Source organism: Tetrao urogallus, assembly GCF_951394365.1.
Source record: "Tetrao urogallus genome assembly, chromosome: 4".
Classification (NCBI taxonomy): Eukaryota; Metazoa; Chordata; class Aves; order Galliformes; family Phasianidae; genus Tetrao; species Tetrao urogallus.
In genome coordinates this window covers 30,424,131-30,450,887 of record NC_136817.1, presented here as the reverse complement: position 1 = coordinate 30,450,887, position 26,757 = coordinate 30,424,131, and the positions used below count along the sequence as shown (strand labels likewise).

Sequence of the window (26,757 nt, the reverse complement as noted above, 5' to 3'; positions counted from 1 at the left end):
CGTAAACAAATCAGTAATGTAAAAGGTTTCTGCTGCTGAAATTTCAGCCAAAGACTTCAGCACACGATGATCACCCTAGCACTGTTTGCTAAGGATATTTACGTGATTCAGGCCTCAATTATATTGCCATCTCTTTGGCAAAGGCAACATGAATCTCTCCCTGGCTGTGCTCAGTAAAGTACTGGTGCAAAAAGAAAGGCAATCAATCCAAACTCCTCTATTTTACTGCCTCATTCTACTGACAAGCTTGGTAGTCATCCTTCACAATCAATATCCTGAAATTCAGATTTCTACATATTGCCATGGCTTATAAAGAACATCTCTGTGTCATCAGAGCAGCAGACTGTGCTTTCCTGTGGGAACAGCTCACTCCTCTGTGATCAGCAAGGCTCCCAATGAGTAATATTTTACAAGGATAAAATGACACGCAGCCTGAGAAAAGCCCAGCTCATCACAGAGAGACAAAGCTGGAGGCGTCTGAGAGCTATGTGACAAAGGAAACCTATTTCTGTATTTAATTTATATGGAAATTAAAATATTTAACTTTCTTGCATTTATTTTATTACATTGATGGCAAAATTCATGAAACGCTCTCAACAGCCAAAGGATGTTTCAACACATGAATGAAATTTTGCTAGATGGGTTACAAGATAGCCTACTTCCTGAAAGGGAGTGCAGACTGACCTACCTGTTCCACTACAGATGGAGGGAAAAACAAACATATAAAGCAAAAGAGTGAAAAAAGAGCAGGGTGTAGTGGGGGTAAATGGGCAGTCAGTATAGCAGCTATTCCATTCCCTCAAGAATGGATTTCCAGTCTATTCCCCGTTCATGCAGCAGTGAGCATTAAGGCACCAGCTGATGCCAGTCACCCATCCTTCCTTCTGGAAGCCCCCCAGCCCACTCCCCACATCCCAGTCTCTGACTTACTGAGCCATCCCACGCTGGGGCTGTGCTGCACTTGGATTTCATCATCCAGCGTGCGTGTCGCTAGGCAGGGCACGGAGCTCTGGAGTGGGCTGCGTGCTTTTGTGGTGCAAGCAGGAGACAGAGGCAACAGCAGAGGGGAGGAAGAGAGCAAAGTTGAAAAGTCAAAGAAAAAAAATAAAAATGCTCATGCAGTTGCACAAAGAAGCGAGTTAGGAGACAGTGTTTGAACATTTGCAGTTACACAGAAGTGCACCTTCCTGTATAGTTTGGTAACAAAAGAAGCAAGCCTACTTATTTGGAACACAGAATGTCCCCTGCTGGCAAAGTCTGCAGCCAATCTTTCATCCTTCATGTCTAAAACTCAGGCATCTCAGAAGTAGACTTCAAACAAGCGATGAAGGCAGCTGAGTTAGTAAAAATGGCAAACACAGTGCTTTTTTTGGGGGAAAAAAAAAAGTTGCTTCCCTGTAGGAGCCAACTTTGAGCATCCTGACTGTACACATACCCTGATGTACATCACTTAGGGCTTGGAAAGGCACACTACATTCCATACTGCTTCAAATAAAGCAAATGGATAAATGCATCATGGGTTTTTTTTGTTTTTTTTTTTCCAAGTGTCCCTGGAGAATATCTCTCTTCTCCTGTGCTCCTCCTTATTCAGTTGACATTATATCTTTCAGCTCACTGGAAGGATTGTGGATGCAGTTTCTGCGATAAATACTCAACTGAATAAGGCTGAACTCCAATATAGTATTTTAAAAATCACAGGGGAAGTTTTCAGCTTTTGCTAGCAGTCATTCTCTCAGTACAGTAGCCAATGCACTTACAAGGTAGAATTGCTATTTTAGTTGGTACCAAAATTCTGTCAGCACAGCAAAAATAAAAACATTTGTTAGGTGTTTGAACATTTATATGGTGATGGGGAGCATGCCATTATTTAGGAGGGTTAGATACTCACACATAAACACATTACAGTTTTCTACAGCCTCCACCAGCTTGCCCTCAGTATAATTCGATCACTGCTCTTCAGCACTTTTGCCAAAGGCTCTCACAGGTGTTGTTATACAAAATGCTGGCAGGCATGAAACGTCTATGCAAAATCGAGGAAAATATGCACTGCATAGCAAATATCCTCATCACAGTACTGGCAAATGATTAGGAGACAGTCCTCAGGCACCTAAGGAACAGTGAGCACTACTCTCATTTTATACAGTGGCAAACCAATGGCAGATCTGCATTATGACTCAAAGGGGTGCCAGTTAGGCAAAGGCTGCTGGATAGCGTCTAGTGTATGCACTATCTACTGGAGGGGCTCACTTCAAATGCTGCATCCTGTGCCAGGAAAGGACACAACTGGATTAACACAGAGAACTCTCAGAAAGACAGTTAACAAAACATGACATACAAAAACTCTGCAAGAGTTCAATTGGAACATATCTAAAGGCCCTCAACGAACGTATCAGACATCTCAGCTCTCTGCCAATAGAAATGAAAAGGGCGCTGTCTTTGTAAGGTAACTTTTAGTAATTGCTTAGTACAGCTTTGTCTGCTCAGCTTTTTGATAGTCATCTTTTTCCTGTTGAGTGGACAGCAAAGAAGTGCTTTGATTTATCCTCCTCCACTAAGCGTCAAACAAGAAATTATCATCTTTTGCAGTTTCTTTCTCAAGAGCAAAAGGCTCTCTGAGAAAACATCCTCCCACAAACACAAGCACTAGGAAAGGGTAAGGAGCCATCTTCATGACACAGTTATGATTAAAAGGCACTCACTGCACACCTTTGCCACTCTGAAGCTCAACACTTCTGCCAATCTGATTGCTCTGTAGGCTGTCATCAAAAAGAGCAGCGAAGCAAAAGCAGCGGGAACAGGATGACTGCCTGCTGCAAAGCCACGGTCAGCCTGGCTGCGGCTCTCCAACGCACAGGAGTAGCCGGACCAGTCAGCATCAGGCACTACAATGAGGGAAGGCAAATGGCCACTCTGTGGGCTGCTCAGGGTCTACAGGCAGCTCACAGAGCTGCCACAGGCTCACAAAACTGTGCTGTCAGATCCCAGCACCTAGGACTGACACCCAGAGACAGAAGTGAGAGCACCACAATACTTTTTATAAAGAAATTCACAATGCTCACTACAATATCAAAGGAGCATAGAACGCATTGGGTTGGAAGGGACCTTAAAGATCAGCCATGAGCATGGCTGCCCTCTACCAGCTCAGGCTACCCAGGGCCCCATCCCTCCTGGTCTTGAGAGCCTCCAGGGGTAGGGCACCCACAGCTTCTCTGGGCAGCTGTGTCAGCACCTCCAATATGTAATAAGCTACATCTTAGCAACTTATTGCTTATTTACCTTTCTCCTGACTTATGCAGAAATATATACATATTTCTGCATATATTGTTCTATATATATTGTTCTAAGATTGTTCAAATATGTATACATATATATATGTATTCAAATTTAAAACTTTTAACTGTGAATGACCTATATAAATACCAGAATAGTAGCTTCCAACAAGTTTACCACAAAGAAAATTTTCAAGCCTTTAAGATTTTGTCACCTTATCATTCTGAAAGAAATGAGATACATGCACCTAATAGTTTTTGAAGACCAGGGACCCAGGGTGTATTTTCAGATTTCTAACAGAAGCCCTTGAAAAAAAGTCTGTCACTGTTTAATTTGGGCTTTAAGTTTAACTTGAAAAAATATTAGGGAAAATCATGTGAGAATCCCTGCTAATGGCATCATCTGAAAGTGCTCCCTAAATGCATGCTTTTCAAAGTAATTCAATGTAATTAGATACCTGTCAGAATCGTATGTTCCAAAAGAATCGTGATTTTCCACTAAAAGCAATACAGTGCATAACATTTTTATACGTAACATACCACAGGGTATAGTTGTATATATATGTTATACATAACATACCACAGGGTATAGTTAAGCTTCAGTGGCTATTTCATTAACAACCTTTAACAAACACAAACTAAATTAGCAGAGCACTTTGTAATTTACATCAAGGTGTTTTATGGTAGGTCTAAAGATGACAAGTTAGCCTTTTTAATAACATCAGTAAACATCAGCTGAGCAGAACACCAAGTTGTTTTTTAAATGTACCAGCCTGTAAACCTACTATATGAAGGTGAGACTTAAGCACTGCACAAGTCCTGTGTCCAGAATGACTGTCATTCTCATTAACCTGGATGCAGCATGAATATTGTATGGAAGTTTCACTGACACTGGAACAATAAAGCAGAAACTGAAAGGAAATATCTACCTGGAATGAAACTCCAGTAAAATTTATGAGTGCTTGGGGCTGATGGCCCTTTTATTATTGTTATTAGCTATGCTAAAAGGCAGATGTGCTCCTGTCGGATTCATTAAAATTTTATCTGTGTAAAGGACAAATTCTGCCTTCGGAATTACATGGAAGACACTCATTGAACTCCAGGGAGCATAGTATAACTCCAGAATGTGTTTCACCGAGTTACTTTTTCATTAAAGTGTAAATAATAAATAACAGCAACAACTATTCATGAAGTATTTCCCTTCGTATTTGAGTCTCTCCCTCCTTAAAAGTACTTGAATTGTCATGAAACATAATGCTTTATTATATTCTCACTACACACGAATACTTCAGGTAGGAAACAGAGGCAAAACAAAATGAAAGAAGTTGCCGAAGGTCAACCAGTGGGCCAAGCAAAGCCAGAAAATAATTTCTTAAGAATCGGTCTCTTTAAATACAAAAGAGAAATTAATGGAAACCTAAAACACCTACTGTCTGAGTAAAGGATGCTCACAGCCATGAAAAATAAGCAGTGGCTAGAGTGAGAACTTAGATGAGTGCCCTTTACCAAAGTCAACCTCCCTGGAGAAGTAGGATATTATTTACTTTTAAATCAGCACTGAATGTCTAACTCCTTATGGTAAAGAGTCAGGATTTATCATCCAAGTGATAAGACATTGTCTATGATTTACCCTCAAACCTTGTAAATAAGTTTTAATTCCTCTTTACACTCTGAGCTTTTGATGGCTCCTCAATGAGTGACTTTAGCTGCAGAAAGGAAAGGCTGCCAACACTCACCGGCTGCTGAAAAACAAGGAGGCTGTTACAAACATATAGTTCAGCAAAGATAGAAGCAAGACAGAGGTAGAAGGTGAATGCACGTTGTAAATAGAGCAAGTGTTAACCCTTTCAGTTAAACTGTTGGCATGTCTGAAGGAGACACTAATCTCAGCAATACCATACAGTCAATCCTAAAGGTTTCTTTACATTTCTACACCTTAGGAATTCCCTAAGTACTCAGAATAAAACAGTGGGCTTGGTTACTAGTTTAACCATAAGATAGGAAAAGAGTCTATCACTGCCCAAATACAGGCACTCCTTCTATCCAGGAGTTTCTCTTTCAGCTTCCCTTGCAATTTGAGAGCCATTAGGCCTGACTGTGACACTGTAAACATACCATGAGCAGGCACAAAAACAGGTCTCTATGCCACCATGACCATGAGTGCCAAAGTGCCTATGCTTAAGCAGGTGATTTGCAGTTGGAGCCAAGAATCAAGTGAGTGCATCTCAGAGTGTATTTTTTAAACAGAAGTCAGGAGCAAACAGTGGGGAAATTGTTGGAAGGCCAGAGGGGAGACAGCAGTAAGCCCCAGAACATGTGGTGGAAGAACACAGTTTTTGAGGCGAACTGAAAACAAACGTGAGTTAGTCACTGGAACAGGTTGCCCAAGGAGGTTGTGGATGCCCCAATCCTGGAGGCATTCAAGGCCAGGCTGGATGGGTGGCTCTGGGCAGCCTGATCTAGTGGTTGGTGACCCTGCACATAACAGGGGGGTTGAAACTAGATGATCATTGTGGTCCTTTTCAACCCAGGCCATTCTATGATACGATCTGAAATGTCTGGTCTGAAAAATAAGCAGAAGGAGCAACAGTCCAACGCACAGTCCTGGTCTTTGCTCCATTGGACTCCTGCAGGGATATTCACCAAAAAGCTGCACACTTAGGACATTTCTTCAATTCATGTTTCTGTTCATGTTTTTTCATTCATTCAATTATCAAGACACTGGTATGTGATAAGACGCATTATCAAGAGCAATAAATATTCTTCACATGCACATACACACCTGTAGCAAAAGCCAAGGACAATGAAAAGTAGGAAATATTAATTAAGTAAGGTAATTAGTGAGGGAGAAATGTTAGAGCAAGCTTTAGAAGCAGAACACAGAAAGCTTAGAGGCCTTAAAGACAGCAAGATGAGTATCAGCTTGCTCCTTTTTCTGGGTGTTTTAAAATAGCAACTTTCAGACAAGTTTTCATACTGCAACATGAGACAGTTTGCAGAACTCGAAGACGCGAAAATTTTTTAACATTACTACTAATGTGACTGCAAATCTCAGTGTTTGAGTAAGTACAGAGCCACTGCCAAGGCCTCTATAGCTGTCTGTATCCACACACACACACACACACACAAACTTATACAGACAACATTACATACAATAAGCACTACACATACAGTAATTTTTAAAAGAGAAACAGAGATGCATACATGACATACACCACAAAACAATTTTAGGTTGAACAAAGCAAAATGGAAATGAGCTTTACCCACACTGGACAATGATTGTATGGCAATAAAATGCAAGCTAGATTTTACTCTCACATAATTTTTGATTAAGAGTGCCATTGACACAATCTATTAAAAAAAAATAAAAAATCGAACACACGCAAAAGCTTCATCTCTGCCCAAGCATGTCGGATGATCAGACTTTTGGGTTCAGGCACACATAGAGTTTGTTGTAAATCTCTCTTTCCTAATGTTGTTCCTATACCACCACCTACATACCTGTTGCATCCTGCTGCCTGCCACCTCCCTTCCTCTCCCTTTCCGTCCAGTGAAGATAGGGTTAGAGCAATGTGCCACGGCAAAAGCAGCCTTCAGAGCCCAACACTGATGTGTCATCAGTGCGGGTCTTGCTACGCTAATTATGCGTTAGAAAAGCATTGTCATGGCAACAAGGTTAGTTTTCGGCAGGCAAGGTTGGTGGGTTGCTTTAAAACGGAAGGCTATAGCCAGTTAGCCTCTGCATTACCATTATCGGGGTTGGTAAACATCCTACTTGCACTGGAGACGGTCTTTCCAATGTCTGCCAGAGAGCGCAGGTTGGACTTCTTGGTCTGGTGCCGGTGCTTCCTGAGCAGCGTGTAGGTGACTTTGTCCTTCATGTCTGCCTTCAAGAGCCCTGTCTCAATCTGATTGTCGACAATCATTTCTGTTGCACAGGAAGAGATGAGAGAAGGGAAAGGAAAATGAATCCCAAAGCCCAGAACTTGACTACATGAAAGGAGAGGAGAGGATGTTCACCATCCCGTTTTGAATTCTTTCCTCCCCATCTCAAAGTTACCACCAGATATACCACTTTATTTCTAATGGGAATCTCTTATAAACATTTCTTGAAAGGTAAGAATCATCTCCACCGAGGAAAACCCATCAGCCACCAACACACACCTTTTCCATCAAGATCCTGTTCTTTTTTTTTTCATGCCATTAAGCAGGTTGCCAAACAACCTTTCACAGGACAAGATTGCTCTTAGCTCAGAGAGAGGGCTGCTCCAACCCTGTGTTAAGAAGAAGCTATAACTACATCGTGAGTTCCAGTATGACTTCAAAAATAGCATGGCAAAAATTCTATCAGCTTCAGAAGCCCTGAGTCACCTCATAGGCCCCTGCTAAAACCTAATCTATCTACAGGAAAAAGTCCTGGAGATGAGTCACTAATTAAATCTTTCATTCTTGTAACTGAAGTAAAATGACAGCAACTACAGATGGCAGAACCTGCTCCTGTTTTCAGACAACATGTTATAGGACTTCGTCTTCAGCCTTTAACCATCATCAATCTGCAACTCACTGCTTGCTTTCCATCAATTCTCTCCTCTGTTCCTTTGTCCCACAGGGGAGGAGTAAAGGTAGCCTGACTTATTACAAAAATCTCTATTGTGCAATAAATTTCACATTAAGTTGTTCCCTTTATTACTTCAGTTAACATGCCATCCCCCAGGGGAAAGTGGCAGCTCTTATTTGTCTACTAGTAACTTTTATTTGTGCTAATAATAAAAGTTATGGGAAAGTGGAGGCAGAACACTCACCACACTTGCTAACTCAGTGAGGCAGAAAGTCACCTTCTTCTAAAGAATTAATGCCTCTTCAAATCACTAGAGAAAAGAGCCTCAGACTTCCATTCCAACTCAGAAAAGAACAATTATATACATGTACACAAAAGCTTTATTTTTTTAAGTGCTGCTTTTCTGCAAGCTTTTGTTCATATTTCTTGTTAGTGATTTTTGAAATGTTTCCTTAGAACAACATGCCTTTCTTTATCAAGTTTATCCTTCTCCATCTGGCAAGTATTTATTCCTTTTTGTGCTTCTGATGTAACACAAGTCAACAGAGCTCCATGCATTTTACTTTCCTGCCTGTCACTACTAGAAATCAATAAAGTTATCATGATTAAATAATTCTGGAAACCAAGCCAGCAGGCTTCTTAGAAATCCCTCTGCATCTGAGTAAGGATTTGGACTTACAGCAGCACAAGTATCCTACACAGAACAGTAGTACAGCAACAGCAGCCACTAATTTGTGAGTTAATGTCCCAGAAATTACATTTCATTTGGGAGATGAAAAAGGTTATTCAAGGTGACATCTCAAAGTGACTTCAACCAGAATAATTTATTTAAAAAAAAAAAAAACCAAAAAACTTTGTAATGTCATGTACTGGGGTATACAGACACAAAAAATACAGGAAGACAATGCCATGTCAAGCACCTACAAAAATAAGCAGCTCAGAACTCCGTAGGTAGCTTCTAAATTCAACTCTTACAAACTAATCCAATACTTGTCACGTGATAATTTTATTTTATGCCAGGAAAATACTAAGCCTGAGATTAGGATTCAAAGCATTAAGTTCTGTGGCATTTTTATTTCATTTTGCACTTCTACACCTCTTCACACAATGCCTTCTAAATTCAGGATACTGTTTAAATGTATCTCCACTGGATGGCTCACTTCTTAGATTTATTTTCATATGACTTTCCACACGTCACTGGGAACATGGTATAGCTCTCAGCAATGTCACTGAGCATCATCCTGGGCCACAGCTATTTTGACTGCAAAAAAACCCTGCTATCCCATTCAGCAGAGGGAAGTATAAACTGATCCTGTGACTGCTCTTCACCTTTGTCACAGAGGAGCACTTTTATTTTAAACCTGCTTCTAGCAGCCCAGCCTGCAAATTCATCTGAAAACAGTCTACAATCTGACCACGTGAGCCCTAGATTGCAACTGTTCTGCTCAAAGCAATACTTGATGGGCATTCCTATTCTGAGTGAGGTAGCCTCTTAAATGTCACATTTCTGGTAGTAAACAAATTCAGTCAGTGTATGCCTTTCCTTTCAAACACATGGTAAATTTAGGATATCTACCTCAGGATCCAAATGATTCTATTTAAAACCAAAAGATAATTCAAAGCAAGCATAATTATCACTGAAGCAGATTCTTTCGCTCTTCTTCCTGAAATGAGAAGAATGCTTTTCATACATTGGCTATCCTTCTCCTACTTGGAGGTTCTTCTAGGTTTCTGTTATTCCTAGAAGGACTATTTCTCTGTTTTCCTCCTTTAATGAAAAAGTAGTGTTTTTATTATACAGTGAAAATGGATGGGCTGCCTTCAAACTCCTACCCCTAATAAGAGGGGAAAAAGCCTGGGATCTTCAAACACTTACTTCACACTTTGTTCCAGGAAGTCTTTGGCAATAATAAATTCTTGAATATTTCGTTGAAAACAAAGGAGCAAAAACAGCGATGCTCAGTTTCTTGCTTTCAAAGGAAACCACCACAGAGGTCAATTGTAAGCTGAACTGAATTGTTTAGAGCAAGAACCAAGGAAGCTTACTTACCCACTACCTGAGGAAGAGAAGAGGCCTCCATATCCAGCATTATTGAGCCTTTCTCTATGCATGTCCTTAACTCAAACAAGCTGTGCAGGGATAATGTGGCCACATGAGGTTTACTCCATCGTTCCCCACCTTGTTCTACCTTCTCCTCGAACTTTATCCACCTACAAAAGGGCAAAGAAATGAGACTGTGTTAAAGCTCTTGCACCCTGTGCGTGGATCTGAAAGAAGCAAGACAGCTGAAACATCACAACATACCAACGAGTTCAAGCATACACATTTTCCCACGCATCTCTAAGCCCACAAATCCACAATCAAGTTGCAAAGGCTTAATGAATTGGTATGTGTTCGTTGAGCAGTGATAATGCTTGTAAACTACTGCAAATGAGAGGTAAAGCATGTTATCTTTAATAGCTTTCACCAAGACTTAAGCTAACACTGTTTACCTCATGTTTGCTCCAGGTCAAGAATACAGAGGCAGTTTCAACAACTCTGCTGGCATCTCCTTCCCTCCCCAGGCTGCACACCCAGCACCTAACCCAAGCATGTCTAACCTGCAGACACCCATGACCTAACCCAATACGTTGCATCATGTCAAGTAAAGCTCTAGCACTGCTTCAGCAGCTCCAAGTAATTAAATTGATGCTTAATAACCACTTTGAAGTAGCCAGGGGTGCTGGAGAAGAAAGAAAAAAATCAGCATTTCTGGAAATAGGGTGACTTGCATTTGAGTATTCAAATCTACACAATACAATCTGAAAACTTCCTCTCCTGTTTAGGAAATTGAGTAAGGTCAGAGCAGGAAAAGTGTGAGGAAACCACAGAGAATGCTAAGGCAGAAAAATCAGGAAATAGATCTCAGCTTTTACATCCCTCTTCTTTCAACTGCCCACAATCCTTGCCACAGCTCCACTGGATAAGACTCAAGTCATCTTCAAGCATACGAGCAGAGGAAAAGCATCAGGGCTTTGCCAAGACTCAGCAGACCAGCCACCAATCGGGAGCACTGAACAGTACCAACAGGAGCAGGCTGGCACAAGGCAAAGAGCAGGGGGGAGAAGCACATCCTAAGTGGATCTGAAGATGCTCTGGAGAGGACAAGCGAACCACCAATGGAAAAGACAGAAATTAAGGGTTTTGTTGTTTCCCTCCGTTTGCTCTCCACTGTTTAATCATTTAACAAAGTGAGGCTGAAAAAACAGAAAGCTCATCTCTCTAGCTGAAGGTTCAAGCAAAGGTTAAATAGGTTTAATACTGCTCTGTACAAAACACTCTTTACACCCCTAAACCCATGTCATGACTGCGGGCAAGCAGGAGCTCTAGCCCAGGGATTGTGCCCCAAGACCCATGGCGGGGGCAGTCAGGCAGAGCACGTCCCGCTGCTACTCCAGGCTCCTGCCACTGCCAGCAAGGTGCTGGCACAGAAGGGGACACAGCTGAAGAATGCATACACAGCCCTGTGGGACACAGAGAGGGACATTACACTCTAGCCTATTAATAAAGGCGAGAGAAATGCCAGTGGCCTCTTCCTTTATTGCAGCACCTGGCTACAGCTTCACTGCGAGCACAGAGAGCAGGAGGAAAAAAAAAAAAAAAAAAAAAAAAAAAAAAAAGTGTTTCAATGCAACTCAATTGCAAAGCAGAAGGTGTTCTAATCCTGTCTTGAGATACTATTTTAATATATTTGGCTAAATGAAAATTCCAGTGACTAATACAAGGGGATTATTAAGAAAAAAAACATACACTTAAGGGTATGGAAGTTTGCAAACTGGTTCAAAAGAATATTATTAACACCAAGTGAAATTATATGCAAACCTGAAAAATGTGTTATTTGAGGATTAATTAATTATGCTTTTCAACTGCAATAATCTCTTTTGAGACTTTGTTTTTTAAAAAGCCGCATTTTAACCCAAGCAATGAGACTGAACTTAATATCTGAGAAATAAGGTTCTATTCTGTCCACAACACTTGAGTGTTTGCTAGAAAAGCAAAGGGATTTGGGCATCTGCAGATCTGTGGAGTTCAGAGGACATGTTCTGTATTTGTTTAGTTGTGTGGGTAGATTGAGTCAAGTGCAATGAGATGCTCTTTACCCTGCAACAACAAAGGCTGCAAATTATAAAGGGTTTGTACCTTTGGTGAAAGTTTGTGTAATTCACAACTGTCAATATTTGCTTTCTGTGTACTTTCCTAATTATAACACAAAACTTCAAATCTGTTGGACCTGCCACCATACAGATTTAGCAGAGTCTCTCAGCTTCACTGGCAGTCACTCAGCTCTTCCAAAACATTATAGAGCATGGAATAACCATTTTCCTAGGGAGAATCTGTGCCCATCCATTTCATTGAAAACCGACTGAGATGCTCTCCAAATGGTCTGAAATAGCTTTGAATACCACACTCTGAAATCCCCTCTGAAGTCCTAATGCACGCATATATGCAAGTACTCAGGCAATGCTTTCCACATGGCCCTCCACACAAGTAACAAATTTTATCTTTAGTTTGTTTTGTATTATTATTCCCCACTGCACACTTCACCTACCTAAATACTCCAGTTTACCAAAGAGCACGAGCTTACAAGCAAGCGGGCACCTTCAGTTTGAACTGAATCAATCTGGTGTGCTATTTCATCCACAGATTACAACTGAAGAGATAAATATGAGCCAAATCTGAAACAAAGACAGCCCAATCCACTTCCCAGGAGCCAAAGGTACCACTCTGAAGGCAAACGTGGCTTTGAGGACATTGAACAATGTGGTCATTCCTCATTACACCAAGAGAAATCCATGGAAGATTCACTCCTGCTGCAATATTTCTCAACTAACCTACCAGAAGATACACTGCTACTGTACAGTTATCATCAGCTATCCACATCCCCTCTCTTTGATAGAGATTTGAGGATACACCAAGAATACCTGTTAATGTTTAGAAAATGAGCCTAAACATACTGAGACATACATTCGGCACTTTGCATAGCGTACATCTATGTTATGGCAAAAATCATTCGCTTGCGCCAGGCCACAGAAGCACCATCAAAAAATAGGACAAAGTAGGACACTATGTGCTATCAGAAATAAACAACCAGAAGACCATACATCAGGCTAAAATGATTTATTTTATTTTTTTTTTAAACACGTCACGCTGCAGAAAAGCTCACTCGCACCCAGAAAGTTGCATGGGAAGTAGGTGAGCACTGGAAGAAAGCACTGGACTTTTAGGGTGGAGGAGAGTGGAAAGGACAAAAGAGACAGTTGTAGAGTTAAGTTTTCCAATTGGATGTATTTAGGATTATACATCTCAGAACAGAGCCTCCTGAGCGTTGAAGGCAAAGGTGTCTGCATCCCAATGGTAACGTGCTGTTTCAGGGCAAAGCTAGAAAAATTCTAGTGACCACATTAGAAAAAACTACAATGTAACAAATAACATCCATGTTGTGTTATGACTCTTGGACCTTAGAAACTAAACTGCTGACTCCAGCAAAGTTGGCACTGTGGACTTCTGAAATCTGGAACGTATTGACCACCACCAGCTCCAAAGGGCAAAGACTTGAGAGAAAAATCTGCCATCGGTGCACTTGGCTGCCTCCAGAGTAACCTCTTACTCTTCAAATGTATCTCTGGGAGTCTTCAGTATGTTCAGTGTGCACATATTGTAAAGGTAATTATATCTGCTAACCAATACGCAGGACCCATCTTTCTTATTTTTAAGGCTCTAAAAAGGATTGCATAAAAGGTATGATAATATTAGAATGGGAAAAGAGGTGAAGGATGTAAATGTACTGCTTGAGAGAGCTTATGTAAAGAAACAGACCATAATTAAAGATTTGAAATGCCTATCCACCAGCTCACATATCTTTCATTCCTTCTCACTGTTATCTCATGATCTTCCTCCCATCTCCCTGCCTTGTAGAATGACAGTCCCCACTATGGTGCACACACCCTGATTCCAAAATGTACTGAACTGAGCCTCAAAATAGATGGTGGCCTCCAGATATTTCAAGCCTTTCCCTTTTAATAGTTTGCACTGTATCCTTTAGCTATCAGTGAAATGCAACATATGCATATCGGTGCAAGAACTTGTAATCAATTTACTCAGTGTGGATGGACAAGCTCCAGAAAAAGCCCAACTGGGAATACCTAGCAACCCAAATCTTCAGGTTACCTTTAACAGCAATAAACCTTCCCTTTTACTGCTCTATTTTTAATGCATTTAACACAGGGCTGTGTTATGAAGCACTGTCTACACTGAGAATGTTCTTCCAAAATGTTTCTTTATTGTTAACCATGGCTAGATACCATGCTAACAGGCAAGAGGATCATGAAAAGGAGTAGGACATCTTCAAGCCCTGGCCACGGGCTGACCTTACCTACTACCAGAAATGTGCACAGGGAGGAATGGTAGCCTATTTACACCAGGGTTGGAGCACAGACCACTGAACTCATGTGAATAAAGAATCAAAACAACAAAAGGACCTCTTCTGGAAGCATCTTTTAATCAGTATCTTGCAGGTTCCTGACAGAAATTTTCCACGACATACTGGTTGTTTTTCTGCTGACTGAAATGCCTCCAGAAGGGACAGTACCCACTTGCTAAACTCTGATGATTCAAACACTTCTCTCCTGACAGCTTCTACCATCGTTCAAGTCAGACCCAGAGCTCCAGTGAGCAGCAGAGCAGGCAGCTCCTGTACCTGCTGAAGTAGAGTTAGCCAGCTCAAGCTGGTATGTCCTGCAGCAGAGCCACACAGTAGCTTTCAGCAGGTTTGGTTTTGCAAGATTAAGTCATTTCAGGAAGATACGGAAAAATCCTGAACAAGAATGCAACATGAAAGATCACCATCAACAAACTAACACACACACATCAGGAAGTTAGCCAAGGTTAGGAACTACACTGTGCTTGAACATGGCATCTCTTCTTTCAGTATGTAATACACATATACTGTTAGAAAGAATTGTATATACAGCTCTAATTAGCTCATCTACTGAAGATGTGTGAAAACACAAAACCTGACAGCATTACCAGAGAAGAAAAAAAAAACACCTCTTTTTCTCTCCTGATATCTGATAGTAAAAGAGCATCAACAAGTTCCTTGGAATCTAGAAGCAGATGTCTCTGAAGACATGTATTTTGTCATATGTCAATGTAGGACATATCACTCTCTCTCTTGATGGCTAGTATCTGTGGATTCCAGGAAGGCCGAGCTCCCAGTATGAATATGGAAAACAAGAAAACAAATATAGTGCTCAGTATGAAGAATATCATTAAGATCTGAAGTGATCTTAACAACAAAATGATCTTAACAACAAAAACAATCTTTGTTGATCTTAACAACAAAGCCTCAACAAATTGTCACTAAAAACCCTTCTTAAAGATCTGTACAGGGGTGGGTGGTACATATGACAAAATGCAAGTGCTGAACTAACGATAAGAGGCACGAAAAGCAATAAAGGGAGAAAAGGATGACCAATAAGAAAGGAGTTGAAGGGTAAAAGGTGAAAAGTCTTTAAATAGGTTCTGCAAGTGATATAGAAGTAAAAATAAAGATAAGGGGGTAAAGGAGTAGGTGGTGGAATGGTTCATCAGGTAAAGATTAAGGTAGCCAAACAAGATGGACTGACTACCTCTGAACACAGCAGGGGCCCTAAAGACTGGAAGGTGGTAAAAGGGCTTAGCAGAGCCACAAAAAGGGAAATAAAAAGCCCAGAGCTAAGAGGGGGATTGGAAATAGGAAAGGCAAAGCCCTCGGCTGCTCACCAGCTAGTTAAGAACCCCCTTCTAGGGAAAGGTTTCAGCCCTTGACAGCATCTGCAGTTAAAAGGTTACCTTTCAAGGCAAGACCAGGAAAAATATTTTCACTGTAGAAAAAAAAATTAACATCACAAGGCTAGAGGAGATAAACAGCAGCCTTTAGATCCTGTATCCTATCTAACGGCTCCTTTTGCAATACTCAGGAATAAGCTATAGATAACTTGTGTCAAATACAGCACAAAAAACTCCATTCCAGTCCTAAACCAGCACCGCTAAAGAAACAAGAAGAGAATTCGGTCAAAAACCTCAAAGTGGGCAATTCAAACCAGCACTTAACACACATCCTGAATGATTTCCTCAGAAGAAAAAATCTTCAGGATCTTTTGCCCATTTAAAATAAATTTTCATCACTAACGGAGTAAAAAACGTTCCAACTTGGGCTGTGTGGTGGAGCCAGGCTAAAACGTACTTTTGAGTAACTGAATTAAAAGTTTTAATATATCTACAGATGTATTTATTCTACAGATGTTTTATTCTTGCCCTAATCTTGTCACTGTTTGCAAAGCACTAGGTAAGTCCATATGGATTTTGACTCTCCATATACAACCCATTCAAATAAATCTGGCACTCCAATTTTTCTAGACTTGGTTTTAAATTCATATTGAATCAAATCCTTGAATTCTCTGATTTATCCAGGAAAGGTAATTTCACCCATAAAGGCTCTTTACCGTGGATTTTCCAAGCCATCCAGTAGTATGGACATTACCACATAAAGAGGAATTTCCCATGAGATTTCTGAGGTAAAGGAAAACCAACCCACCTTGCAGTCTCCTTCCATTCCATTTCTTGTCCATCAATGGCCAGAAGCTCATCCAGCTCCGTGAAAAGCTGCGGGGGTGCTGGGCTGTCATCTTCCTCTCCCAGAATGAAGCGGACACGTTCAGCAGCAGGGGAGACTGCAGAGGTGAAAATACTGCGGTTAACAGCCTGAGAGATGACCAGGGATGTGCGGCTTCTCTCCTTCCCCTTCTCCCCAAAGCCATTCAGTTGTTTCTCCAAGCCGTCTTTTCCGTTTGACATCCTACTCGTGGGACAGAGGGGCGTGAGCGAGGGTCTGTGTATCACCCTCTCTTCCCTTCCTCGCCTCTCACTTACTTCTTAAAACTTCAAGCTGGGAGTAAAGTTCAGGAAAACTTGCCTCTTTCTACAGTCCTTAACTATGTCACAGCAATTTGCAGCCCTTGTAAAAAGAAAGAGCTATCAAGCTCAAAACCAATATGCTCTATGGTGCGTGCCCAAGGACCTTTAGTACTCTGATCAGCTGAGATCCTTAGCCCCCTTTTTTATATGACGTAAAACCAGTTTCAGCCAAACTGTTTTGGGGCTTATTGTGGCAGCATCCCATAGCTGGCTTTCCCCTCCCTGCCAGCCCAGCTCATGCTCTCATTGGCCCGCAAGGCAAGCCATAACCTTCCCAGCCCTATTGCTAGAAAACACGGGAATATTTAACAGAAAGTTTGTCTCATCTATACATGAAGAATGTGACTGAATGCATTTAGTCAAGCACCAATGAACTGAAAAAAAACAACTGTACCACTGGGAACAGAGTTGGCCATTTAGACAAAAGGAACTATAGCCAACACATGCTCTTCTGGTAGTGCAAGTGAAAGTCATCTGTGCTTACGGTAAAGAAAAATTAGCAGAAGCCCCTTCCTAGTTAAGAAACAGATGCAACTCAAACAATTGAAAACATGGCCGTATGCATGCCAAGACCAAAATGCATCTCCCAAAGGCACCTGAAGCCCATGCCCCAAAAGCAGCATCGCTGGAGGACTTCTTGGGGTCTACAGCTTTTTTCTTATCATATCACTTTAAAATGAAGGTGCGATACTGTGAAATTTAAAGACAGACATCTTTCTGAAGAAATGTTTATTAGCATTAGAGTTTAACAGCAGACCATGAACTTTGAACAGTCCTGCTAAAAACTCCTTTCTTTTCAAAAGATCAGCTGTCTGTCTGTTGCAATATAATTAATTACACCAGTTGTCCAATCAACACTGATTCTTCAAGGGTAAACAAAGTCTCAGTGTGTAATGTGAAAAATGAACCAGGAAGAAACATACCCTTTCCTGTTTTGTCACATACCTATATGTGTGTATATATATAAAATACACACACACAAATAATAATAATAACAATAATCATCATAAAAAAGCTTCCATAGCTTTCTTCTTAAATTATTTGCAAGAGTTGATGCTTGAGTTGAAGCATTCCTTCACCAGTTAGGGTGATGATGCCTTAACAATACAAAAGTCTTTTTTCAATTGAAAGTATATTGACAGTCAATATAATAAACTGATATTATTTTTGTAGTTGGCAATGCTTTCGTTTCTTTTTTTTTCCCATCACACTGGTTTTAATGCTGCCATTCGCAGTAATATAGCAGTAGGAATAAACCTCACCAAAGGGAATACTTTTCCCCCAAAAGCTTGGGAGCCAAATGGTTTTGCTCAAACTATTCAGAACTCTCCTGCAGTGAAACAGAAAACCAGGCTTACTTCTGAAAGCAGTACACTTCTAGAAACAAGAAGTTTCACAATCTAAGGTTTGCCCTAAAACACCTACAGGCATTAGAGGCCTGGTTGTAAGTTACGCACGTTTACCACCCTCCATCTCCATCCAGCCTCTGGCCTCATGGGACAGGTGTAGAAGAGGCAGCACAGCCTGAGGATGGATTCTTGGAAAATACACATTAATGCTTTGGTAATTAGCACTCTTATACAAGCACTAGTTCCTAGAAACCTTTTTTTTTTTTTTTTTCCAGATATGTTTCTCAGGATCTATGACATGCATAACGAGTATTTAATTACTCAGTTTGAGTGTAACAGATGCTCTTTGCGTAACAGCTCCAAAATATCTGCAGACACATAACCTTATGCATGAAAATTTTGCTTGTAATTATAAAGGCAATTTGGATTGAAAAACTGCATCTAAAACACATTTAAAATCAACATTTGTATAAATAATTAAGATTTTCCTATTCTAAAAACTCAATTAGGCATCACACTCAAGCTTGTCTTCATACAGCCAGCTCAAATCAACCAGTGGCGCCAGGATTTTGTGCTGAAATCAATGTATCTGAGCACCAGAAGACAGGTCTCAAGTTCTGGGTTTGCCACACCGCTTTGGCTTGTGCAAAACCACTTCATCACTCAGTGCCTTGGCTTCCCTTGGCCAAATCCCAGCCTCCCTCCTCCTGTTCTGTTCAAACCACACGTGCTTCAGGGCAGAGATCTCTCACCATGTGTACATATGGAAAATACCTACTAAAACAGTCCAAAGTTTCAGCTAAGCTATTTAAATACAACTGTACTAGTGGATTGCTTATAATCTAACAACCCTTTTTTCCCCCCCATTTCTGAAATGCTTCAGACATGAGCATGTACACAGAGATGCACACCTTCCACAACAAACTACACAGTTAATAAAGACGATACCTGTCCAAAAGAACACCAAACAGCTGATAGCATGAACTTGCACGCTTCTATGATATGCTTTCAATTTATCTACAGAGCAATCCTAGGAAGCAGCTGCTATTCTCCTGCCATTTGATGGTTTCACAGTGACAGAAGGGGTCTAGGCAAATGAAGCCTCAGCTCTTGCTGAGGGCCATTTAGGGGTGTCTGAACTCTGCTGTCATCCTCCAGATGAAGAGCAAGACCTGCTGGCAAAGTACTCAGAAGTTTAATCAGCTTTCCTCTCAATACACATTCTAAAATTCTTCACAGAGTTTAAATATCACAGCCAGAAAAGCCATAAAATGGATGTACATCTTATAGCTTCAAAAAGCAACTTGGAGCACAGCAAGCAGCTGGTGCATTCAGCAGCCAGTAAGAGGAGTTTCTAGAACTGCTACAGGTACTGGTTGTGGCCAATAACAAAATTATGTTGTTTCATTTGTTTTCAAGTGATTGTTATTACTTGGAAATGTTACTGATGTCTGATCCTGTAACATGGTAATTCCACAATGGGCTTCAAAATTTTGCTCACTGGGCTGTGTCCTAAAATGAATTACAGAAACACTCTCACTCTGGACACGCATCTCAAGTCACTCCTTTCTCTCCTTTTTTCCTTTGTTTTTCCTAATTTCAGATTAGCTGCTTTTAGCACAAAAGATAAGGTTCAAAATCCAATTAATGAACTTGCTGGGTCACAGGTCTCCTATGGCTTTGCTTTACCACATGGTCTTTATTGCGATTTTGTAGGTTAATGGGCCGTTTATGGGTTGTTTATGTGCTCTTTAGCAAGGAGAACATATTTTCATCCTAATCTCCCCAGTGAACACTCTGTGCTAAGCACCGTGTAGACAGCTGAGTATCAGGCTTAAAGCAGGAGAGCAATTACCGTGGGGAGTGAACCCTGCAGACCTCCCCCTGCCCGACCTTTGAGCACCGGCCTCCCCAGGCCTTGACCATCACCTTTACTTCCACCCACTAACCCAGCCAGCCTGGGAGCTGCTCAGATCAGCACCGATAGCTGCCCAGACATCCTTTCAGCATTGTTTTTATTGCAGTCTCATTCAAGAAACAACCTGATCATAACAGACGTAAATACTGGAGAAAATGATAATCCACAGATTTAGACGGCTAGGATTATATTTTTCCCTGAATGGAAGAGGAATTAAGGTACTGACTGCAGATGGCAGAATGCTCCAATGCAGCACTTACATACGGGTAGGTAGTGATGCCCAATAACGGCACCTCCTTGCTTCGCCTTTTCCCTTTCCTCACGCTCACTAAAAAGCAGTCCATGAAGTGGCTTATACAACAAATCGCTCACTGAAGAGAATGAACACATCAGCAGTTTCTCCTAGTTCAGCTCAGGCCAATTACGAGTACAATTTATACCCTCAGGTTCCCAAAGGCAAAATCAATTTCCATCAACACAGAGAAATCTCAGGGAGAAATACAGAGAGACATCCTAGCATGACAGCCTCAGACAAGGCCACAGCTGAACTCCCCAGCCCCACTTGTGCAACTGCTGGCTGTTGTGGGAGCCCGCCCTCACTGCCCAGCCAAGGAATAAGGCAAGTGGGCTGCCCAAAGGGCTCCCCTGCTGCTCATCAGAGCACGGGGGGCCTCACGACAGAAGTACATGTCCTGAAGAACTCTGAGGTTCCAGTACCAGGGGCCTTGCTCACAGTGCGCACAAGACAACGTAGCAAGGTTGGTCGCAATCCTGCTTCCAAATGTGAGAGGCCTCCTTTGAACTGTAGAGCACTCGTTTGTGATGATGTACAATGGAAGCAAGACTCCTCAAACCAACAACTATTGCTTTCTCTGAGTCTTTTTCCCCTCTTTTTTAACAAGCAATGCCTCTGAATACCATTCCAACTCGCACCTCAGCCAACAGCTTCCTCCATTAAGGCCAAAGAGCCTATCTAATACAAAGAACTCCATTTCTTTCAAGTACAGCAGTGGCTATAAAAACCCCTAAGAGACCTGCCATAAATCCCTCCTCAAAGCCCAAGGTAACATTATCAAACAGAACTATTTGTAAAACATGCTTTCCAAACACAGTTATTAAAACGGGATATGATTACCCTCCCATTAACTCCTGGGGCTGCCCTCAGTCAGACAGAAGTCAGTTCAAATCAGTTTGAAGTTGGAGTGAGTAGTGGAGTTAAACACCTGTGGCAGAAGCTTTTATCAGATTTAAAGTGGTTTTCTTGCTCATTTACTTGACCTCGCTTCCAAAATGAATCAATTAATATTAAACAACTTTAATTCTGTATGTTAATGTCTATACAAGACCTCATGCCACTCAATCTCCCTGAGGATTTACACCTTTGATCAGCTCCCATTCACATTCCTGAGTGCTCTTGCATAGACCTGCCCTGGAGTTTAAATACACACAATTCAAGAAACCTTCAAGGGTCAACTGCCACTAAGAAAGATGACAAAACCCCCAATGCTTTTGTCAACATTATTAAAGAGAACAAGATACCAGGCAGTTTTCACAAACCACAGACCACCACAGCCACCTGATTTTCTCACCAAGTGCATTAGCAGTTTCCCAGCCCCGGCAAATGGCACAGCCCACTCTATCCAGAAGTTTTTCTCCTTTCTGCTCTACTCTATAGCACAATGCTTTCCCTAAGCTTTTTGCCTAGCAGGTAACAAGAAGTGAAACACAAGCACAGAACTCTGCACAAAGACAGCGGTAAAGCTGCTCCTAAGGAGTGGAGAACAGAAAGAAACTCTGGCTCCCTTAACCGTAGTTCTCCCTTCACACACTTCCAGCTGTAATGCAGACTACAAATGCTTACTACCTTCCCTTGACCCCCTTTCACAACGGGGATGTAAACAGAAGCAGCAGTAAACCTGGACCAATGCGATTAAAACCTGACTGATAAGACAAGAATTCAGATTATCTTGATTTCACAGCAAGATTTTTGCTCTGCATCTACCTGGCCTGATTCATAGAGGAAAGGTATCTCAGCTGCACGGATCAGTGCTGAATGCTCAATTGCCCAGGTACTCTCACAGGTGACAAAATCCTCAGACACCACACAACTGCACAAGTTGAGCGATGTGGACAAGCAGTCTGGCAGCTCCAATGTGAAAAGCACTGCCTAAAAAACATATCCCACTAATTCTGAACACAGTTACAATGGAGAGACTGTGGCATGCTATGCCTCTAATCTAGGAACCTTCCCCAGTATTATTCCATTGCATTATTCCACAGGCAACTGTTTTCAAAGACTGGTGTTTGCTTCGTTCAGCTACTGACAACAAAAATAACAGCAACACAACATGTCAGGAAAAGAGGCAGCTGCATATTCATAACAGAATGCAATATCAGCATGATTTCACAGGTACACGATCAGCAATTTGAGCCAGACCAAATATTTAATAAATTAATCACTTCAGTCTTTGCTTACTCAAACCCACAGAAAGTTCCACTGATTTCAAGGTGCAGAATCAGGTGCATGTATACCATACTGCTCTCTATGTGCAGGGTGCACTGATCTAGAAACAGCCCTGCAGTTGCTTAACTGCTCAAGAAAAAAAAAAAAAAAATTATTATTATTTTCTTATTATTTTTTAGATTCATCAAGTGACATTTTCCATTACATGAAAGGCAACAACACTTCCTTTTGTTAAACAGCCAGCCCATGCATCTGCACAGGTCACAGGCTACAGTAATAAACCATACTGTTTTTAACCCCAGCACAACGTAAACTATATACATAACAAGCAATTTCTTACAAAGCATGGATCACAGAGGTCTCTTTTGGCTCGTCCTGGAGGTCAGGCATCTTACTTAAAGCTGGGTAAAACTGCCATAGCAGCACATTTTTAAGAAGCTATTACTGAGCGATTGCCAAAAAGAATTTAATAAAGAAAAAGCCACATATAGAGAAAGTCTGGCTTCTTTTTTTCTGAGCTTTGTAATGATTCCCACTGTCATACAGATATTGGATGCTGTCTGGAATCACACCACCCTTGGACTCAAATAACAGTGAAGTTGCCAGTTAAACAATTTAGCAGCACGGTGGCTGCCATATATAGCAAAGTTCAAAAATTGCTTCCTAATTCTCACTATTTTTCTTTGGCTTTTGTTTTCCTTTTTGAAACAGTATGGTTTTTACAGTCTGTTTGCAGAGGTGTGTGCTGTTTTAACTCCCTGTACTATTCTAGTACCTTAAATGTGCCATTAATCACATTAACAATCATGTCTAACTCCCCCAATACTTCCAATGATAATAACACAGCTTGTGCACAGTCCGATTGTGCAATGTAAAGTAGCACATGAAAAAATTCCTGTTCACTTGTTGAAAAAGGAAATGCCTTTTTTTTTTTTTTTTTTTTTTAAGCAAGGTGCATCTTTCTTAAAAATTATTTCTAAAGCTGAGATGCAGTCCCTCAGTACTGTCATTCCCTTCCAACAAATGCAAGAGTCCCGCAGAACTATTAATTCATTTTTAAATTTATCACTGGTCATTTACCTGGCATCCCCTGTGTTAGGTACCTGATGATGAGGATGCAGTGGCCTTTTTAAGGATACAGCCATATCAACTCCAGACTCTCTTTCTGAAGTTAAGCTTCTATGCAGTGGCAAAAAGAAACAGACACCCTTCCTTTCCCTCTCTGTGCTGTAAAACCCACCCTCAGGCTGCAATAGACAATTTTTATGCCTATTAAGCTCTTCTCACAACAGGATCTCATCATTGTCTGTTTATCCAGTTCAATCAATCTCAACATCAGCTCTGACCATTTCAGCACTTCTAGAAGTCTTCTTCAGTGAGGGCAGAAAAGAAGAAAGCTAAAAGCAAGCTCATATTTTATTCCTTCAACTTTTGTTCGTACCGAGCCCTTCATCCCATGTGTTTTTCAGCAGTCTCCAGTTGAAATTGAATTGATCTCTGCTGCCAGCCAGTATTTCATAGAGTACTGGCACTTTTTAGTTTCAACTCTTTCCATTCCTCCCCCTCTGTTTAAAATGTTGCCAAATACCTCATCCACTTCAAGCACAGAGGGGAGAAAGGTGTTAATATTCCTTGTAGTCACTGCAGGAGATCAACTGGTGCATGAGAGCAATTTGCATGCACCAAGAGGGTTCTACAGACTGTTACATATTATAACCTGCCTTGTTTCCAATATGGTGTAGCAAAGAGATGCCATTCTGAGACCAGAGGTTCTTGTTAGGTGCCAGTCTTAAAAGCACAAGTTACTGCTAAGGAAAAGAGAAGACATAAACAAACTAGACTTATTTTTCCAGTGCTCTGTACACCAGGCCATTATTTACACAATAGCTACCAACAGCTTGGTCCCATCTGACAATTTCAATCCTCACAGGTGTAAATGAGTCAGTATTAATCAGTAGGCACAGTTTTGAGCAGCAATGAATTGCTCGGCTTGAATAGAATCATAGAATCATTAAGGTTGGAAAATCCTTCAGCCCAGAAGGCTGACAGTATGCTGGGCTGTATCAAGAGGGGTGGCAGCAGAGCAAGGGAGGTGATTGTCCCTCTCTACTCTACCATTATGAGGCCCCTTCTGGAGTACTGTGTCCAGATCTGGGCCCCCCAACATAGAAAAATTATAGAGCTGTTGGAAAGAGTCCAGAGGAGGGCCACAAAGATGATCAGAGGGCTGAAGCACCTCTCCTACAAAGACAGACTGCATGGGAAGACACCATTGTGGCCTTCCAATATTTAAAGGGAGATTATAAACATGAGGGAAATCAAGTTTTTTCTCTGATAAATCACGATAGGACAAGGGGGAATGGCTTTGAACTAAAGAAGGGAGATTGATATTAGATATCAGTGGGAAGTTTTTCACAGAGAGGGTGGTGAGGTGCTAGAATAGGCTGTCCAGAGAGGCTGTGAATGCCCCATCCCCAGAAGCGTTCAAGGCCAGGTTGGATGGGACCCTGGGCACCCTGATCTAGTGCTTGATCTGGTGGTCAGCAGCCCTGCTTGCAACAGGGTGGGGTTGGAACTAGATGATTTTCAGGTCCCTTCCAACCCAAGTTGTTCTTTGATTCTGCAATTCTATGAAAAGACCTCTAAGTCCATCAACTGCAACTGTCAACTTTTCACCACCGTGCTCACTAAACCATGTCCCGCAGAGCCACATCTACATGTTTCTTGAATACTTCCACCACTTCCTTGGCCAGCCTATTGCAATACCTCATCACTCTAAGAAAAACATTTTCCTAATGCCTAACTTGAACCTACACTGGCAGAACTTACAATCATTACTTCACGTACAATCACTGTTACCTGGGAAAAGAGGCTAACTCCCACCTTGGTACAACTTCCTTTCAGGGAGTTGCAGAGAGCGATAAGGTCTCCCCTAAGCATCCTCTTCTCCAGTCTAAACAATCCCAGTTCCCTCAGCCTTGTGCTCCAGAGCCTTCACTGCCACTCTCTGGACACACTCCAGGGCCTTGGTGTCTTTCTTGTAGCGATAGGCCCAAATCTGCCTATCTGTATTTCACTGTACTTCACATGCAGCCTTACCAGTGCCAAGTATAATCACTTTTCCGGTCCTGCTGGCTACATTATTTCTTATACAAGCCTGGATACCATTGGCCTTCTTAGCCACACTGCTAGCTCATGTTCAGCCATCTGTTGATCAAGACCCCCAGTTCCTTTTCCTCTGCACAGACTGCCAGCTACTCTGCCCCAAGCCCGTAGCGTTGCACGGAGCTGTTGTGACCAAAGTGCAGGAACTGGAACTTGAAGACCACAGAAGTGGCCTCAGTCCATCAATCCAGCCTATCTGGATACCCCTGAAGGGCCTTTCTAACCTCAAGAACGAGACTTCCTCCAAACCTGGTGTCACACACTAACTTCCTGAGGGTGTATTCAATACCCCCACCCAGATAATCAATAAAGCTGTTAAACAGGGCCAGCCCCAATAGTGATCCCTGGATCACTACCTGGATCATGACTGATTGATAGCTGGATTTAACTTCATTCACCAACGTTCCCTGGGTGCAGCTGTCCAGCTAGTTTTCAATCCAGCAAAGAGTGCATCTGTCCAAGCCATATACGTGTATGTGGGATGCAGGCATTGCAGCATGTCAAATGGGAAGTGAAGTTACACACACCAAATTACATGTTTATCATTTCTTAATTAGAGCCAGTCATTGTCAGAGCTGGTGGTTGATGTGGAAGACCGTATTTTTCTGCATGCAACAGAAATTATTGGTATTTGTTGGCTACTCTGACAAATGCACATCTCTACAGAATAAACATTAAGATGTGTACTCTGTAAGCCACACCACTTTGGCACTTAGGAACCTCATCTTGAAAATCATCAGGAATAAAGTGACAGCCTCCTTGGAGATGCTTTGAAAATGCTCAGCTTTTCTTTCTTTCCATTACTTTCTGAAAAGCTTCACTCAGTGAGAAACTGCCCTTCTGGCTCCTTAAGGTTAACAGTGACTTACCTAGAAAGTTACAAAGCCAGCATGAGAATTCAGACAATGCTTTCATTGACCTCCAGAGAAGCAGGATTTGGCCTGACAGAATGGTTACAAAACCAGTTATTTTCTTGTTTCAGTGTTGGCTTTCCTCATACTTCCTTGCTGCAGTAAAGAAAGTTGAACAAGGAAGATCC

The 26,757-nt window shown here is 41.5% G+C and overlaps 1 protein-coding gene across 1 annotated transcript in view; it reads right to left on the bottom strand.

The window, feature by feature from the left end:
- Nucleotides 1-26,757, bottom strand: part of SLC4A4 (solute carrier family 4 member 4) — a gene marked incomplete at its 3' end in the record, with an annotated part of 159,499 nt that overhangs the window by 76,481 nt on the left and 56,261 nt on the right. The window contains exons 3-5 of the mRNA XM_079535009.1: nt 16,443-16,578; nt 9,878-10,038; nt 7,018-7,197 (exon numbers count right to left, since the gene is read on the bottom strand). Coding sequence (XP_079391135.1) covers nt 7,018-7,197; nt 9,878-10,038; nt 16,443-16,578 — 477 coding nt within the window. The remainder of the gene's footprint in view (nt 1-7,017; nt 7,198-9,877; nt 10,039-16,442; nt 16,579-26,757) is intronic.